The 14,506-nt window shown below is 38.6% G+C and overlaps 1 protein-coding gene across 2 annotated transcripts; it reads right to left on the bottom strand.

Annotated features, from left to right (window-relative positions):
- Position 1: 1 nt before the first annotated feature.
- Positions 2–12,281, bottom strand: DNAAF2 (dynein axonemal assembly factor 2). 2 transcript variants are annotated; one of them, XM_026698788.2, is made up of 3 exons: positions 9,926–12,281; positions 5,921–6,064; positions 2–2,655 (listed from the first exon to the last, which is right to left on the bottom strand). In XM_026698788.2, the coding sequence occupies exons 1-3, from the start codon at positions 12,170–12,172 to the stop codon at positions 2,173–2,175; spliced, it is 2,874 nt and encodes a 957-aa protein (XP_026554573.1). In that variant the 5' UTR covers positions 12,173–12,281; the 3' UTR covers positions 2–2,172. The 2 variants fall into 2 exon arrangements, with proteins under 2 accessions (XP_026554573.1, XP_026554574.1); XM_026698789.2 differs by having other exon boundaries at positions 2–2,652.
- Positions 12,282–14,506: the final 2,225 nt, after the last annotated feature.

Genomic DNA, 14,506 nt, shown 5'->3' with positions numbered 1-14,506 from the left:
ATGGTTTGATAGAATCCATTTTATTTGAATTTAAATATCACAAATTAAAATTTTCAATACACAAATATTAGCATAATTCCAAGACATGTAATCAGCTCTTTTTAAAAATATACTATTTACTTCCTATTGAAACAATCTAATTTTTAGATTTGGCAGCCTAATATAATTACAGAGCATTGAGCATAGAATTTGAATGTTAGAAAAATAATTAGAACATTCAAAAATATATTGATGTGTTAGGCTTAATATCCTAAAAAACCTTGCTTATGGAAACAGTCACAATTTAATTAAACTATATGCTCAGCTCTACAATAGAATTTTGTCTCAATTTTTTTCTAGGCAACCCACATAAAAGTTCATTATGCCAACAAATATCCTAAAATACATCCTTAGTTTTTAACAAAAAAAACCCAAATTTATTACTTGTCCAAACAGATAACAGATAATAGAAATATTTGGGACAAACTAGCTTAGTCTTAAAAATAATTTTTGATAAATTATATTTGAAAAATGACATCCAGATCATATTAAACTAGGAGGAATTAATAGAAAAACTACATCTTTCCATATCTTGTTTTTTTGCCTTTCTGAAATAGATATTTTTAAGATTACAAAAGGAAGGATTTATTAGATTTTATAAAATTTCCTACTAGTGTTTTATTTGAATATGCAGATAGAGCTTTTAAGTTAAATAGATGAAAGACTGCAAACTATTTTAAATCATTCTTATTTAGAAGGGAGTTTGTTAAAATCTCTGGTTTGTAATATCGGCAAAATTGAACAACTCAGTTAAAACTAAGCACAGCTAAGAACCACATAAGTCACTGATGAAAGTTAATTTATTTTATGGAAACTTTAATCTTGACTTTGTAGTTTGTCCTGTGCAATGTTGCTTGCTAATTTCCAGCAAATTATCAACACCACCAAAGGTCATTTTCCACCTAATGGATAATTCTGGGGATAATTAGAAGTTGGTTTAAGCAAGAAAATTTAATTATGGTAACTTGACATTTAGAACAGTTCCCTGTTATTGCGTACTGTGTAGTTTTGGATGTTATAATTTAACTGGGTTTCAATGGCAGTTTTAATGATGTGATCTGCATATTCAAAAGAATAACAATTTCAAGTACATATTATCTAAAAATATATTTTTATGGGGGTATCTACCTTATTGTTTGCATAGGTATATCTTCCCATGATTATTTAATGACATTACTTACACTTATGACTTACACTTAACAGAAACAGACTCAGCTTGCCAATGGTTGCTGTGACAAAATAGGACAAGGCTTACAAAATGTCTTTAAGTTAAGCTTTGAAATTTTTTGAAAATTTAACTAAATGAAATTGGCAATCTGGCAGCATAAGAATCCTAGCCATGTTACAAATAAATCCATTTGGTTTCAATGGTTTCATTTTTGAGTTACCACTTTTTCATACCACTTGAAGAATTTCCCCAATGTAGCTAGGGCATTAAAAAGACTTCCAAAAGACTGAAAATGTTTGCAAACTAAATGGCAATTAATTGTTAATAATCTTTATTCCCTACCTATAGGATACTAGATAGCATAAAAACACTCAAGCTGGGTAAATACACAGATGTAAGCAATTCTAACAGCAAAGGCTATGTGTAAAATGTCATCTAGTTTTGGAGAACGTTTACTGGGTTATTTGCTATTTGGCTAAAAACTGGAGAAAACAGAATGGGATGTTAAAAATAAGGAACTGGAAGGCAATCAGAATTAGGTTTTGCAAATGTGAATGGTCACAGTAGTTGGTTCCTTTCAGACAATCTTGTCAGAAATTTTATATCCAGTCTTCCCAGTTAAGCATGGCTCACATGTTTACACAAAAATGTGTACAGTTTACTTATAAGTCAAGGTGTTTGCAGATTTTCTACATGCTTTCCTAACTTTTGCCATCTAATTTGGATCAGGATTTTCCGGAGAAATCTGTATAGCTTTAATGAACTGCCTATTTCTTTTTGAAATTCAGTAACAAATTAGTCACATCCAAATGTTTGAACTAAATGAAGGAACAAGCAGTTTCTATTACTTTTTTCTTCCATCAATATGAATTTCAATTTCTGTATAGCTTTGACTTTTTGTATACTTCACAGTAAGTGCAAAATTTGAGGTAGCTGCAGACTCAGTTGAGTCTTATGAAACTGATTTAATCCAGTTCATATAGCAAAGCATTTTCAAAGGTAACTGCACACTGTGTTCTGTGGCAGCTTGTATACTCCACAATACCATCTTGCATGTTAGTTTCCTTTAACACAGTGGGAGTTAACCTGTTCAACTCTTTGTTCTGTGAGGGCTCTTTATGTTCATTCACTTCCTCTCCCTCCTGAAGGTCAGCTTGCATTGAGGACGTGGCTCTTTTGCTTGTTGCAAAAGAAAGGCCTGGCTCATGTAATTTGTTTATTTGCAACTTCCCTAGTATCCTCCCATCGGGGTCACCAGGGTCAAGTTCCATACAATAGCTTGATCCCTTGCCAACTGGCCCCATTTTCTGCATAGTTACAAATGAACCTGAAACACTCGTGGTTTGTTTGGAGCAGTTTTCTTTATCTGTTAAAAGTTTGCCATGTTCTTGTTCACTGCCATCTCTTTTTTCTCTTCTGCCAAGTTCCAGGCTACCATTCTCTATCTGCTGAGAGGAAGAACAAAATATTTCACTGTTTCAACCTAAGAAACAAGCTTATTAACAAGAATAACTTGCATTTCCTCCTTCCTTGGTCTTACCACACACAGCTGTGGCTCTATCTTCTTGCTATACTTTCTGTAAACATAGTTGGAGAATTGCCTAACCCTGACAGCAGAATATAACTTGCTTAGAGGCAATGTTGCATTATAACAGACAGGTAGTTGATATGTATTTAGCAATATAATATATTAGTAGTTTATCTGCTTGGTCTTTCAGCCTCTGTAATGTGCCATTTGGATCTACTTTTTAATTATTTAACTATTAAATGGTTACATTGATAGCCTAGCTCAAGGAGAAATTTGATATGCTTCAGATGCTTGTGAGAAGGACAGTTGGGAAGGGAAAGATGGACAAATATGCTTCTGTATTCTTAAAATCCAATTTACCAAGAAGTAAACTAATTATTCTCACTCAACAATGTTCATAAGCCTCCAATTATTATTTGCTAGCATTCTTCAAGGCTACGTTCAAATTCCTATAAGTCAAACCAAGTTGCTGTACTGCTTGAAATATTTCAGATTTAGATAAAGGTAAAGGTTTTCCCTCTCCAGTCATGTCTGACTCTAGGGGATAGTGCTCAGGGTTGTCCAAAGACATTTTCCATACAGCCAACATGGCTATATGCCAAAGCTGCACAGAATGCTATTATCTTCCCACCAAAGTGGTACCTATTTATCTACTCTAGATAAATTGGGGGCAATATGTTGACAGTAAGCCATTAGGGCTGTAAAGCAGTATATAAGTAAGTGCTATTGTTATTGCTACTCACATTAGCATGCTTTTGAACTGCTAGATAGACAGGAGCTGGGGAAAGTAATGGGAACTCACCACGTTGACCCAGCTATCCAGCTGATAAGCTTGGTGTCTTACCCACTGAATCGGTGGGATTTAAATTTCTTAACAACTGGTTCTCTGTGTGTGGCCTAATTTGTGGGTGTGGCTTGGTGGGCATGTGACTGGGTGGGCATGGCTTGTATGTAAATATAAATATTGCTGTAAATATTGATTTTTTTTTATAAAAAAGATAAACCTTTACCCAAAAGCAGGCAAAGTAGGCAGGCAGATTGGGTTGCTCACAGAATCACAGATTCACTTAGAGATCTATCTATCTCCAATTGGCTACCTAAGTCTGTCACATAAAATTTGCTTGCAAGCAAACTCATAAAATTTGCTACCAAGCAAACTCACAAAATTAACTCACAACACGCCATGTATGTATAAGACCACCATGTTGGTCTTTTTATAAAAAAAGACCAACTTTTACCCAAAAGCAGGCAGGCAGATTGAGTTGCTCAAAGAATCACAGATTCACTTAGAGATCTATCTATCTCCAATCGGCTACCTGGGTCTGCACTGGAAAGTAGAAGCTTCAGTCCTAAGGAAGGTTTGGCTCTGCTTTCTAGCTAATTAAATCTCCCGGAGAGCAGAACCAGAAAAAAAAAAAAAGGAAAAAAATAGCAACTTACCAAACCAGGCAAGTTGGAGGGCTTGCATGCCAGGTAAGGAGTGAGTGGGCGGGGAGGGGCCAGCCAATGGAATGATTTGCTGGTTCTCTGAACTACGCGTGTGTGCATTGTTTGCAAGAACAATGCCACCTGGACAGCTGACAAGCACTGCACACGGGTTGAAAATCCTCGTTTCCTGCTTTTTCAACCTCAGCTGTGCCGCGCAAATAAAGGACAGCCTAGAGCCCAGACAGGTGGGTGAGCCAAACACCGAACCGGTTCGGTGTCAGCTGCTCTTTGCAGCTACAGGTTCTATAGAACCGGGCCGAACCGGTAGCATCCCACCCCTGCACTGAATGATCAGGCATGCCCAACATTTCAGATTTCATTTTACTTTTATGGCCAAATAAAGTAGTGCATTTAAAACAATATGGCACCAACCATAACAATAATAAAGCAATGGGCCTCGTGTGATTATCTGAATAGATACTTCTACCCTAGTACAATCAGAGTTAGAATTTTTGATGCAATGGGCTTTAACTGGCAAGTTAAAGTTTAACTGGCAAGCAGTACAATTTGTAAACGTTTTAAGAGAATGAAAATACAATATAATAGTTGTGAAACTATAATATATAATAGCAGAATCTGCAGCATTCTTATAAATAAAGCAGAGCTGGAATTCAAATGTAGTTGTTTGTTCTCCTTACAATTTTTTTTGCTTACTACCGTGTAGACTATTCTACGCTAGTCTCAGTCAAGGAGCAAAGTCCAATATGCATCCTGGACCTTCCCATCTGATTTAAGATAAAAACTGACTAACATAGGAGAATCTAAACAACACCCACAAATATAATTTCAGTATTATACAAAATTCAATATATATTTCAAATAGAAAACTATCTATTCAATAGTTCTTGCTGGCTTTCTTTCACAATTTCATTTACAATTGGAATATTAATTTACATTATAGAAATTGTTTTCATGAATGATAGGCTCTACAAACAAAGCCTGAGAAATCTTTGCATTGTTCAAAGTAATAGGTGGCAGGCCTAGAAAAAAAATCTAGCAAGAAAAAATATTGATACTCAAGTAATTAATCATAATTTAGAAGGTACTCTTAAATAATCACTCCCAATAACCTTGCTATCTTTTTATTAGCATCTTGAATTCTACTCTACAAATAAATTTAATATCAATGTTCTATTATTATTCATCTTATGGTTTTGTTCAAAATGTTATCTATCTACACAATTTATACATATATCCTGTCACAAGCTAAAATCTATACAGTACATATCATATGCATTCTTGTTTGGGGAGATTGAATGAGTTTAATTTAGCAGAGAAAAGGGAGATGGTCAATCATTTCTTATTACACCTGTGCAGCATTCTGGAGTGTGCACAGATATGTACGTAGAACCAATTGACTCTTCCATAAACCAAACTCACCTTAAGCTTGCACAACTACTGTGTAGGATAGCCACATAAAGCCAAGAAAAGAGAGAATTGCTTTAAGAAGTTGCTGATAGCTGGTATGTGTTCTGAAACATATTTTACCCATTTGAATCCAAGGTGCTGCTGCACAACCCTAGATGCTTTATTTCTGAACAATGCATACTGTACAGTATTCTACTTTCCAAATCACTGTTTATCATACAAAGAATAAACCCTCAAGAACATTAAGCAGGACTGTTGAGGGTAACCATAGCGATAGATCCCGTCAGTTTCAGAAACAGATAAGAGACATATGCTGAATAACCATTTACCTTTAATCTGATCTGGCTTTTGCCCTCAGAGACATCCAATACTTCAATTAATGGCTTGTGTTCCTTCTCTGATTTACTGGAACAGCACATCCCTGGGTGACTGACAAACTTATCAACATTGTTTTCAGTGATAAACCACCTTTCCTAAAGGTAAAACAGATATGGAAGGATTTAAATTTCATTTCTAATTAAAAAGCATTCGTTCTGAAGACATCACAGCCACCCGGTTCCTTCATGAGAATTCTATTTTATGCACCTTTATTTGAAGCTTATTTAGAGTCTTTGCTTGTCTTTGCTTCAACCTGTCTGCTTCTATTATATATAAATCCAAAGTTGGGATTAAGGGTAGAATTGATAGAATAACAGCCAATAATACAACACTGCATTTTTCCTAAATTATTAAATGTTCCAATAATATAGGTAATATTGATGGCACAGAATACATTTCTAAATGCAATCATTTTTCGTTATACATGGAAAGACAGAAAAACAGGCATAGGCAACAAAGTTAATAATAGTAGGAGCTGTATAGGTCAGCCATAATTTCACATCTCAGAAAACAATTATCCAGCTCATACAAGCAATCAAATTTTGGGTGTTTCAATGCTAGCAATAAAAGCCATGGACACATGAGCCTACTTCAATCTCTATAATATATGGTTCCACATGCTGAAAATCTTACCTGACCTCAGTGAAGTAAAGACTGTTATTTATAATTTTATCTTCATTGTGGGATCCTCATACCAAGGGCAATGTTTATAATAAATTCATAGGCTCAGTAAACCATTAAATTAATGACTTTGCAGCAGCCTCTGATAAAAACACCAGATTTATTTGTATACCTCCCTGTCATCACTGATCCATACTGAAAAAGAAAGTTATTTGTGTATCTCCCTGTCACCACTGATCCATACTGACAAAGATAATAAAATTGACAGATCTTTTTTTATTCAAAAGAACACTTGACTTTTGAAACTCCATTTAACAAATTAATAACCTTTGAGTAGATGAAAAAATACATTCTTCTTCAATGGACACAGCATTTACAGAAGTAGCAGAGGCAAACTTTGTCATTATACAGAACTCTCTCAAAAAATTAATCAATTTTCCCAACTAATGAGTGCATACTGAATGACGAGAAAAAAGTTCAGCAAGTTATGGAACTAATTACTATTACAAGAAAAAAATATTTTCCACAGCGGGTTGACAAAATCCAGCATGTGGAAGGAATGGGAGAGAATCAGGCTAGTCTTCAGGAATACCAGAATAAAAATAAGGATGATTGTCGGAAAAAGTAAACAGAAATCCTAACAGCAAAGAAGCATGCCAAATGTTGCAGAACAACAACATATGTTGCAACATATGAAAAAAAAATCCTGCAAATAGCTCTAGAAAATTGGGTCTCTAGGGTAAAATTACCTTCTGAAATGAACCTGAGTATTCAAATATTGGTTAAAATTAGGAATCTTTCCCAAGTTTGATTGGTGAGCCTTTGTTTGCATAGATTAGGCAACTATAACTTATATGAACATCTCTATGCAACTGTTATAATAATGACTTTTATGTCTCAACTAATCTGCAAAGCTGCAGCTAGACTGATGGGAAAAGTACAGGTAATCCTCAATTTACAAAAATTCATTTATGACCATTCAAAGTTATAACATTACTGAAAGTAGATTACTGAAAAAGTGACTTACGACCATTTTTCACACTTCTGACCTTTATAGCATCCCCATAGTCATGTGATCAAAATTCAGACACTTGGCAACTGACTCATATTTATGATGGTGGCAGTGTCTTTTGCAACTTTCTGACAAGTCAATGGGGAAGCCAGATTTATTAACCATGTTACTAATTTAAAAACTGCAATGATTCACTAAAAATTGTGGCAAGAAAGGTCATATGAAGTGGTAAAATTCACTTAACAACTGTCTCAATTATCAACAGAAATATTGGGCTCAATTGTGGTTGTAAACTGAGGACTACTTGTAGTTATCAGATATATGTATTTCATTAATTGAAACAATTTCACTGGTGACTCCTCCATTTTTTAAAACTTAATATAAAGAGCTGCTCAGTAACCTTGAAATCCGAAATAGCTTGTAAACATGATGACAGTATATGTTACATATTAGCCATCCATGTACTTAGATCGCTAAGATCAGGGGTTCCCAACCCCCAGGCCACGGACCAGTACCAATCCACGACCTGTGGGAGATTTGTCTGCACAAGCGATAGATGAGTTTGCAAAGCTCCAATTGTGAATATGATGGGCGCACATGCAAAACCATCTCTTCTACCCCTAACAGCTACCACCAGTCCACCAGAGCCAAAAAGGTTGGGAACCGCTGCCTTAGCTGTTCCACTAACTGCATGACAATTGGCTAGAATTGCAGTTGCTATGCCTAGCCTTTAAAATTATCTTTCTACAGAGCTACATTGCATATTCTGTAGTGAATCTCCTATCAGTTTTTTATTGTGAGTGTATATCTATAAATATATTATATAGATGTTTTAAAATAGATAAATCCTGAATTGTTTTTCATTGTCATTTAACAAAAGTAGAATTTATGTTAAACTGTAATTCCTACTTCACAGATAGTATGAAACCAAGAATCTGTTTTACAAAAACTAGATTTAGTTTTATTTCTCCTCTACCCCCACAGGCAATGGTGAAAAGGGAGAATGTTTGAGCCAGGTGCTTTATATAGGCATCTTCTGCTAGCTATGATTTAGCATTACATGAAAAGTGTACCAAGACAGAGCTTCTACAATCTAGAACATTTTTTATCAGTGATCTTGTGAGTGATTTAGTGTTCAGATTATATGACAGAAAAGGCAGATAAGAGTTAAACATGGGACATTATATCATAGACATAGAATATTAGTCTAAAGACAGCAATGTATTAAATCAGTATTCTTTTTATTTTAACAAAACCTTGTCCCAAATGAAGATATTCTAGATTTCTAATCTCCACATTGGAAGTCTACAGATTACATATCCAATGAAAAAGAGAGTAGGAAGGAAAAACCTTATCACTTTCTAGGATTAAAAATTGAGTTAACTACTGCAATCAAGTAATAACCTCTATATCCAACTACAATATCAACATAGCTGAGCAGTAAAAGGAAAACAGCAAGGGGAAACCATTGTTCAACCAGGCAATGGCATAACTGTCCTCCCTTCCAATACTCTAGTATTCTGATACATCTTGTTTCTAAAGTGACCTAACTATGACTTCCATTCACAGGACATCAAGACACTAACAAAAATATCAGAAATGTACAGTAATTAAGCAATGACATATTTACAGCATCCAGTAAAGCTACAACCTAAAATACAGCTATGAGAACTTGCTTCTGAGTACACAGGCCATCCTCAACTTACAACCACAATTGAGCCCAAAATTTATGTTGCTGAGAAATTTGTTAAGTGAGTTTTGTCCCATTTTATGATTTTAGTTGCCACACTTATTAAGTGAATCACTGCAGTTGTTAAATTAGTAACCTGGCTGTTAAGTGAATCTGGCTTCCCCATTGACTTTGTTTGCAAAAGGTGATCACATGACCCCCAGGACACTGTCATTGTCCTAAATATGAGTCAGTTGTCAAGCATCTAAATGTAAATCATGTCACCATGGGGATGCTGCAATGGTCATAAGTCTGAAAAATGGTCATGTCACTTTTTCAGTGTTGTAACTTCAAATGGTCATTAAGTGAACTGTTGTAAATCGAGGACTACCTGTATTTGCTATGCTGACCTTCAGACTGTGATAACAAAAGAGCAAACAAGTGTAAATTTAGATCAATCACTAATTTATGACCTCAAACAATTGCTAAAAGAATTAAATTACTGGGCAAATTAGACAAAATTTACTACCCCATATTCTGTACAGAATGAATGAAATAAAATACATGTACAATTCTGAACTATCACATATATTTCCAAATTATAAACAACTTTAGATTATAGGAGGTAATATAAAAATCTAAAAAATAATTTACCTGTAAATTGTCATAATTTGAACCAAAATAAAACTTTGTCCAAATTCCAGTGGTTTCAGGTGATTTGTTGAGGATAATGACAACATTATTAAGTGATACGTTAACTTCACTTTCTGGAGAAGATAATTTATTTTCAGGAAGAAACTGCAAGAGGAAATTGTAGGAAATAGAGCCTTTGTCTGCAAAATTCAGCCAGTAGTGATTTGTGCCCACTTCCCCTTGGAAAGTATGAGGAACAATATCTGGAACCTGTAAGAGGATCACCAAAGACTTTTCATCTTGAGTACAATTAAAAGGAGGACACAGAGTGCTGGCAGTGGATATTGAAGGATCTGGACTGCAAGTAGAGGCTATCTGGGTATCTACAGCAACTTCAAGCTTTCGTGAAGGCTGAACAGAAGAAATAGTGGGTCTCTTTCCAGGATACAAAACAGAATGTTCCACGTGGTCAGTAGTAGCGGGGTTTGCTGTATCTGAGTTCCCAGAAAACTCTGGACTCTGATCTACACTGTTAGTTGACAAAATTGTCTCCGAATGATCCAAGCTATCAGAGGGCCATTTACACGGTATTGTGCTGTTATCTGGACATAATGGGAGCTCAACATTAGCGACGTTGGGACTTTTACTAAGTTCCATGTCGGCACAGGGATGTTCCTGATTTAAAGAAACAGCAGGATCTGTAGGGAGCTTCCACGCGTGGTCAGTATGCAGAGAGGGGGAAAGGGAATGTAAGCCGGTACCTTCAGGCTGTGCACCCAAGATCACGTTGTTACTGCTTCTGGTTAACCCCGGATCCCCTTCACTGTTGTTCTCGTTGCACACGGGAAGTGCAGCCCTAAATTCGGGAGGACAAGAAACAGTAGGATTCTCTTCTCCCGCATGCATCGAAAACTCCAGATTGTAGCGTGCAGTACGTTCGTGGACACTGAGCGGAACGGGCCCGTTCAAGTCAGAAACTAAAGCGACACCCACAGCATCATCTGTTGTAGCAACAGCCAAAGCGGAGGTCGGAGTTATTTCTACGTCGGACGCAAGAACGGGAAGCGCCTGCTCGGAATAGCTGCTCTTTTGACACACTTCCGCACCGTCCTTATCCGGGCTGATGCAGCTGTCTTCGGGCAGCTGCTCCTCGTTTTCTGGCGAGGCCTCGATTTGCTCCTGCTCAGCTTGAACTCCGAAAGCAAGCCCCGGGTCAGGCTTCCGCAAAACCGGCAGGACGACCACCAGTTGTTTCTTGGCTTTGTTGAACGTGGCCCGGCCACGGCTCTCGTCCACTGCGTAGGGCAATGGGGCGCGCAGATGGTAGGCAGCAGGGCGCTGCGAGTCCAGCTGGAGTTCCTGGCCATTGATCTCCAGCTGGGCCTGGGCGGCAGAGCTGAGCAACGGCAGTTCAATGGTCATCACCAACTCGCGGGGGATCGGGCTAGGCGCGGAGTCCCGGCTGTTGCGATAATCCTGAAGGTCCACGTAGGAGCGGTGCCGGAGGGTCCATTGCGGAGTGGTGGCAGACGGGGGTGGCTTGGGCGGAGTGGGTCTCGGAGCTTCGTATTGTGGGCTGGGCGGCGGATAGGTGTATGGCGAGGGGAAAGGCGGCAAGGGGGAGTCGTCTGGCTCTCCAGCCTCTTCTGGGGACAGTCGAGCTCCTGCGGTTAGCGGCGTCCGGAGCAGCGTGGCCTGAGGGACGCCCTTGTACTTAATGCGGTTGAGAAGGACGGCGTTCGTGCGGTCCAGTTGCGGGGAGAAATTTTTCTCTATCGCCTCCAACGCCGTGTCGTTCACCAAGCGGCGGAATTGGGTCATGCGGTCGGCCAAGCGCAGGGTGAGCGGGTGGAAGACGACGTCGTAGACCAAACGGCGAGGCCCACGCGGCTGTTTGCGGCTCAGTTCCTCGCGGCCCGGGGCTAAGGAGTGTGGCAGTAACCAGCAGTAACCTCCAGGCTCTGGCCGAGGCTCCGGCCTCCCGATTAGCCGGTTGCAGCAGATGTTGATGTAACAACGCCGGCTACCAGCCTGGCTCGTGCGCAAGACCCAACCCGGGGTGGGGTGGAGGAAGCGGGCTTCGACGCCCCGCTGCCGCTCCATAGCTATCACTTCGGCCTCATAAATGGCCCTTTGTTCGGGATCGTTCAGTTCGGCCACGTACTCCGCAAAAAGAGTGCGGAATCCATCCTCTTTGAAAGCGCTTGTAAGACGCTCGGCTTCTTCTCCTGTCAGATTCAAGTCCTCCAGGCCTAAATGGTCCGTCATTCCTGCGAAGCGGGCTTAGTTTCCTTTGCTCAGCCGGCTGGACAGACAGTTGCACAAAGGGAAGCGTCCTGGTCTCTGTAGGTACTAAATCAAACGATATGGCAGTTATTGCTCACGCGTGGTCTTGTTGCCATGGAAATATTCCTAACAATATGGCGGGTCTGGTCTGTTGCCATAACAACCACAGTAAACGGAATGGCATTCCATTCCTTTTTGGGATGCAAAATAGGCCAAAGGCTCTTGAGGGTGCATCTCTTTATGGCAAAGGGATCTTTGCTAGAAAACATAAGGAACAGGATCGGAGACAAGTTATGATAGGTACTTGGCAACATACTGGAAGCCTTCCAAACAACTGCCAAGCTAAAGTAGGAAAACAACTCAGCACAAGGTGTAAAGTTGCCTGTATTTATGAAGTTTAAGAAGTCTTTTTAGAATAGAAACATCAAGTTTTGTTACCCCTGAACATTTTTGGGATAGTACAGCAGAGTAGATCCACCCCTCAGTTCCCTTTGTATGCCTAGAAGGCAAGGAATAAGCTGCTGGTATCAGGAATAACTATTGCACCTGCTTTCTTTCAAATACTTTTTCCTTGGCTGGCACAATGGTGGTGGTCATACTCACAGGGCCCAGACAGGAAAGAATAGATGTACTGACTAATTCTGTAAGCAGTAGATAATAACTTTTCCTTTTTACCTGTTGTGATGGCCAAAAGCAGACTGATGGCAAGTTGGAGAGGGTCTTACCCAAGTTCCATCAATCATATTTCTCAAACATAAAAGCATTTTTAAGTGTATGAGTAACATTTAATAGATTTAACAGATAATCAGAGTTGGAAGGGACCTTGCAGGTCATCTAGTTCAACCCCCCGCCCAAGCAGGAGACCTGCATCATTTCTGACAAATGGCAAAGTCTCAAGTGATGGAGCTCCCACAACTTCCGAGGGCAAGCTGTTCCATTGGCTGATTGTTCTCATTGTCAGAAAGTTTCTCATTTCCAGGTTAAATCTCTCCTTCCGTTTCCATCCATTATTCCTTGTCTGGCCTTCAGGTGCTCTAGAAAATAGGTTGACCCCTTCCTCTCTGTGGCAGCACCTCAAATATTAGAAGACTGCTATGTCTCCCCTGGTCCTTCTCTTTACTAGACTAGCCAAGCCCAGTTCCTGCAACTGTTCGTTGTTTTAGCCTCCAGTCCCCTAATCATCCTGGTTGCTCTTCTCTATACTTTTTCTAGAATCTCGACATCTTTTTTATAATGTGGCAAACAAAACTGGATGCACTACTCTAGGTGTGGTCTTACTAAGGATTTATAGATTGGTATTAGTACTTCCCTTGATCTTGATTGTATCCCTCTGTTAATACAATTTAGGATTGCTTTATCTTTTTTTGGCGGCAGCTGCACACTGCTGGCTTATATTTAGCTGGTTGTCCACTAAGAACCTTCTCACAGTTACTGCTATTGAGCCTGGTTTCGCACAGTCTATATGTGTACTTTTGGTTTTTCTTGCCTAAGTGTAGGACTTTACTTTTCTCTATATTGAATTTTCTCTACATTACAGCTTCACTGACAACCATGACTCACTAGGTCAACATTAGATATTTTCCTACCACATTCCTCAATGCTTGTGAACAATGGCAGAGCTTTTAATGTATTGGAAACACTTTTTACAAATTCCAGGGAGATATTCAGATGTACCGTCCTTGAACTGTACAGCAGCCAAACATAGTAACTGATCACAGGAAACGTTTTATGACATACAATATTATGTCACAACATGCTTTATATTTTTGGAAATGAAATTGCCAAATTTCAATTCCATGGGAATGATGGGTCCAGGATTACAGGTGCATTCTGTAAATTAGCCCATTTGAAGTACCTTGTATGAAAAAGTTTGATGCGCTGTTTCGCCCAGCTGAAGGTTACAGGAACAAGAGTTTTAGTAGTATATAGATGTATTCAAGGTAACCTTCAAGCCATTAATGTTTTAAAAGAACATAACTTTCATTTTGTGTGATCCTTTCTAAAGCTTATATCACAATTCCTGAAACTTCTTGTTGGTAAGCACAAGTAACTTGTGGGCAATATCCTCTTTCATTTAAAAGAAAAAGATTAAGTTTTTAACATCTTTCCTTACACATTGTGAATGCTTAGCAACAGGTATCAAGAGCCTTTATTGCTCTTCTAAATTCAGATCAGTTGTAGATTTTAGCTTTATTTCTGTACTTGGGATCATGTTGCCTTTAAATTCTGGGAGTTTTAATTCTAACTAAATTGGAGGCATTGGAGTTTGGGATAGCTGCTTTAATAGTTAATGTCAGGGCTATTTTGAGTTGACAG

The sequence above is a fragment of the Pseudonaja textilis genome, chromosome 1, assembly GCF_049901715.1.
Source record: "Pseudonaja textilis isolate UNSWEBS1 chromosome 1, rPseTex1.2, whole genome shotgun sequence".
NCBI lineage: Eukaryota > Metazoa > Chordata > Lepidosauria > Squamata > Elapidae > Pseudonaja > Pseudonaja textilis.
The sequence above is the reverse complement of the archived record's forward strand: the minus strand, read 5'-3'. Positions and strand labels throughout refer to the sequence as shown.

What these genes read in the sequence shown, in the direction of transcription:
- DNAAF2 (XM_026698788.2), bottom strand. Translation starts at nt 12,172, where the DNA reads ATGACGGACCATTTAGGCCTGGAGGACTTGAATCTGACAGGAGAAGAA. An exon ending in CAAATTATGACAATTTACAG is followed by an intron (nt 6,065 to 9,925) that starts GTAAATTATTTT and finishes TTTTACCTTTAG; the next exon opens with GAAAGGTGGTTTATCACTGA. An exon ending in AAAGCCAGATCAGATTAAAG is followed by an intron (nt 2,656 to 5,920) that starts GTAAATGGTTAT and finishes TCTTCCTCTCAG; the next exon opens with CAGATAGAGAATGGTAGCCT.